This window comes from Sesamum indicum, linkage group LG1 (genome assembly GCF_026168435.1).
Source record: "Sesamum indicum cultivar Baizhima isolate 11 linkage group LG1, ASM2616843v1, whole genome shotgun sequence".
In the NCBI taxonomy this organism is placed as follows: domain Eukaryota; kingdom Viridiplantae; phylum Streptophyta; class Magnoliopsida; order Lamiales; family Pedaliaceae; genus Sesamum; species Sesamum indicum.
The window spans coordinates 10,710,625-10,713,806 of NC_142657.1; the positions used below are offsets into that span (position 1 = coordinate 10,710,625).

General features: G+C 33.5%; 1 protein-coding gene across 1 annotated transcript; it reads right to left on the bottom strand.

Annotated features, from left to right (window-relative positions):
• Window positions 1-598: 598 nt before the first annotated feature.
• Window positions 599-3,182, bottom strand: LOC105158741 (BAG family molecular chaperone regulator 1). The gene is made up of 4 exons (XM_011075581.3): window positions 2,559-3,182; window positions 2,219-2,475; window positions 2,001-2,147; window positions 599-900 (listed from the first exon to the last, which is right to left on the bottom strand). Exons 1-4 carry the CDS (start codon window positions 2,794-2,796, stop codon window positions 685-687), a joined length of 858 nt encoding a protein of 285 aa, XP_011073883.1. The 5' UTR covers window positions 2,797-3,182; the 3' UTR covers window positions 599-684.

Sequence of the window (3,182 nt, forward strand, 5' to 3'; positions counted from 1 at the left end):
TAAATATATAAATGCCAAAAAAGATTAATTTTTTTTTTTATCTTGGCGACTCACTTATTTTTTTAATTTTTATGCAGCTTCACAACAAATAAATAACAAAAGAATTTGATGGGATTGGATAATAATTAAGGTAAATTAATCAACTTCTCTTAAATTTGACATAATTACGAATACATTCTTGTTATTTGAAAAGTTATTAATACTCATGATATTTGAAAAAAATTATATAATTCTTGGATGAAGCCTTAGAATTATCAATTTTGTTTTTGTCGTATTTTTATTTTTTAAAAAAATTGAAAAATTGTAAAAAATAGAGAAGGTGAATGGAAAAATTGAAAAAATTATAAAAAAAAATAATTTAACTTTTTCTTTTGAAAAAGATAAGTAAATTATATTCATAGTTTATAATGACATTTTGGTCAGTTCATCCTAGAAAATGAACGGAAATCTAAAGGAGACTAATGGATTGATCTGGTTGTTAGACGACCATTAAAATCTTTTTCAAATAACGAGGAGTATTTGTAATTATGTCAAATTTATTGTAATCTACCTAATAATTATATTGTTGTTAATTGCATCGAAACGAAAATCATCGTACTGCAAACAAAAAACCTAGATTGTAATAGAAGATCTGAACTGCAATTTATAAACAAGGATGTGATTTTTCTATGTACAGATCAAAAATTAGAACGTTTGCCACTTTGTTGTTACAATCACTGCCCCTGGATTTGCCCTCCCACCCAAATTCCCCAGCTGCTTCCTCTGCACTTCTTGCTGGTTTTCATGTGTTGTTGGCATCTGCCCTGTGAAAATCTTGTGCTGCAATGCCGCTTTGCGTAGGCCTGAGTTTCTCAGCTTCAGCACATCAAGAGTTTCTATGTACTTCTGCACCCTTTTCACCTTCAAACAATTCATATCATTCAAGAAAATCGAAAAATTTAGCGATGTACGAACTCTTGGACAGTTACACAGACACCTTTAAAGTTCACATGTATTACGGGTTAAATACAGTGTATCTCCTTGTAATATATGAAATGAGTCCCTATAAAAAAAGAAATTAGCAAATTACCTCCCAGTGTTTCAAAATACGGGGAGTAATTTGCTATTTTATGTTTTATAGAGGATTTTTTTATTCATTTCTCATATTTCAGATGAGTAAATTGTATTTTTTCTTATGTATTACTAGAAAACCATTTATACAAAATTACACCAACGCTCCATTAATCTTTGCCGTTCTTTTGATGAGAGTTTATAAAAAAATACAGACGTCACTAGAGTTTATAAATATTACAAAAAAGTCCTTCAATTTTTAGAGAATTATTGTGATTCTCCTGAAACCAAGTATTCATGAATATAGAGGTGACGGTGCAGCATCAATTTTTCAAACGGACGAGCTCTTTCATAATATATACAAGGGATAATTACATTTACAATCCCTAATTTATGTTTGTTTGTATAAATTACCTTATCTTTTGCATAATTACAGAATCACCTTTAAGAACCAAAAAGTAGGAAAGTTTGTGTGCTAATGTCGATATTTTTGGGGGATGTATGTGTAATTTTATAAAAAGAATGGGTGATTTGCGTAAATGATATTGACATTCTTAATAGTGTATGTATAATTATCTAAAAGACATAAATAATCTGTATAAACAGACAGACCAGACCATATAACTAGGTTAGTGAGTGTAAATGTAATTATCCATGTATCTAAAATTCCAGTGGCTATCAATGTAATTAGGCAAAATTACACTCTTAGTCCCATAGAATAAGGAGTTCAACATTCTAATCCTTTACTTTATGAAAATTTCAAAATAATCCCAAAATTTGGAAAAACCCAACATAATCCGTTATTTTAGAGAATTTATGGGACTAAATATATCTAATTTTAGAATTATTTTAAAAAATTTATAAAATAAACAAATAAAATTGTCGAACTCTTATCTTACGAGGCTAAAAGTATAATTTGGCCTAGAAAGAAAACTAAAGAAAGTAGCTACCTGCATTCTTCTCTCCAATTTCACATCTCCATCAGCTGCAACCCCATCCAGCTTTATAAGCTCTATCATCAACAGCTCTATCAAGTTCAACAAAACTGCCTCCACAACTTTCTTGCCTCCATTGATTTCCATCTCAACATTCATCACCTATCAATGTCAACAACCATTACAACCACACCTGCAAGCCTCTCCAAATCATATACGCTATGAAAATTCACCTGTTTAGCAAGCCTGTCGACTTCAAATCTAACTGCAGCTATCTCTTTCGACGCCGTCTCCATTTTCGCAGTCCTTCGTGATTCAAGAAACCGTCGTTCTATGCTCAGATCATCTTCAAGCAGCACAATTTTTGATCCATCCTTCACGCCGCAAACGTCAAGAAAAGCTCTTGAATCCCTCTCCTTGTCCTTGAACACCAGCTTCTGATCCTGCGGCCGCAAGCCCGTCGGCCCGGCAAGCAGCTTCTTCAGTTCCCCTGCGCCGTAACATCAAATCCCATCAACAGAAACAACAATTTATGCAGCAAAGTTTGATGAGAAAAAATATATATACATATACCAAAAGTTGCTTCAGGACTAAGGGCGATTTCATGATGAGATGAGCCGTATTTCACTCTGACTTTGATCTTGGGATTGGAGTTGTGATTGGCATCTGATGTTCTCTTCTGAACTAGCATTCCTCCAGGCCTGATTTCCAACCCTGAAGCCGCCTCGGAACAGCTGCCTCCGGCGGCTTTTACCGGCGGAGGAATTCCTCTAAGCTTAGTTTTCATGCTGAAAATGGCGTTTTTATTCATGATGGTGAGTTTGTGAGAGAGTTGTTTTGTAGTTAGGGAAGATCAAATGGGCAATGGATAATGTAGAATATTTGTAGGAAGGCCAGAAGGTGATGAAGATAGTTTAAGTAGGAAGAGAAAGAACAAAGTTGAGTATATGTTCATATAGTTTGAGTCCTTGTGACTAAGAAAAAACAAGTTTTCTTGTCGCAAAATCAGTGTATCAAGACATTTTTGGGGGAATTCTCACCAAAGAATATGATAATGATGGTTATATAGAGAATTTATATATAAAAACATGTACAAAGAGGGAGTGGGGAGGAAGAATGGGATGGTTGGGGAATATGTCTTTGGTTGGGTTGTTGGTTTTCTTTTCTTTTCTTTTTTGTTGTATGTGGTAGTGTTTG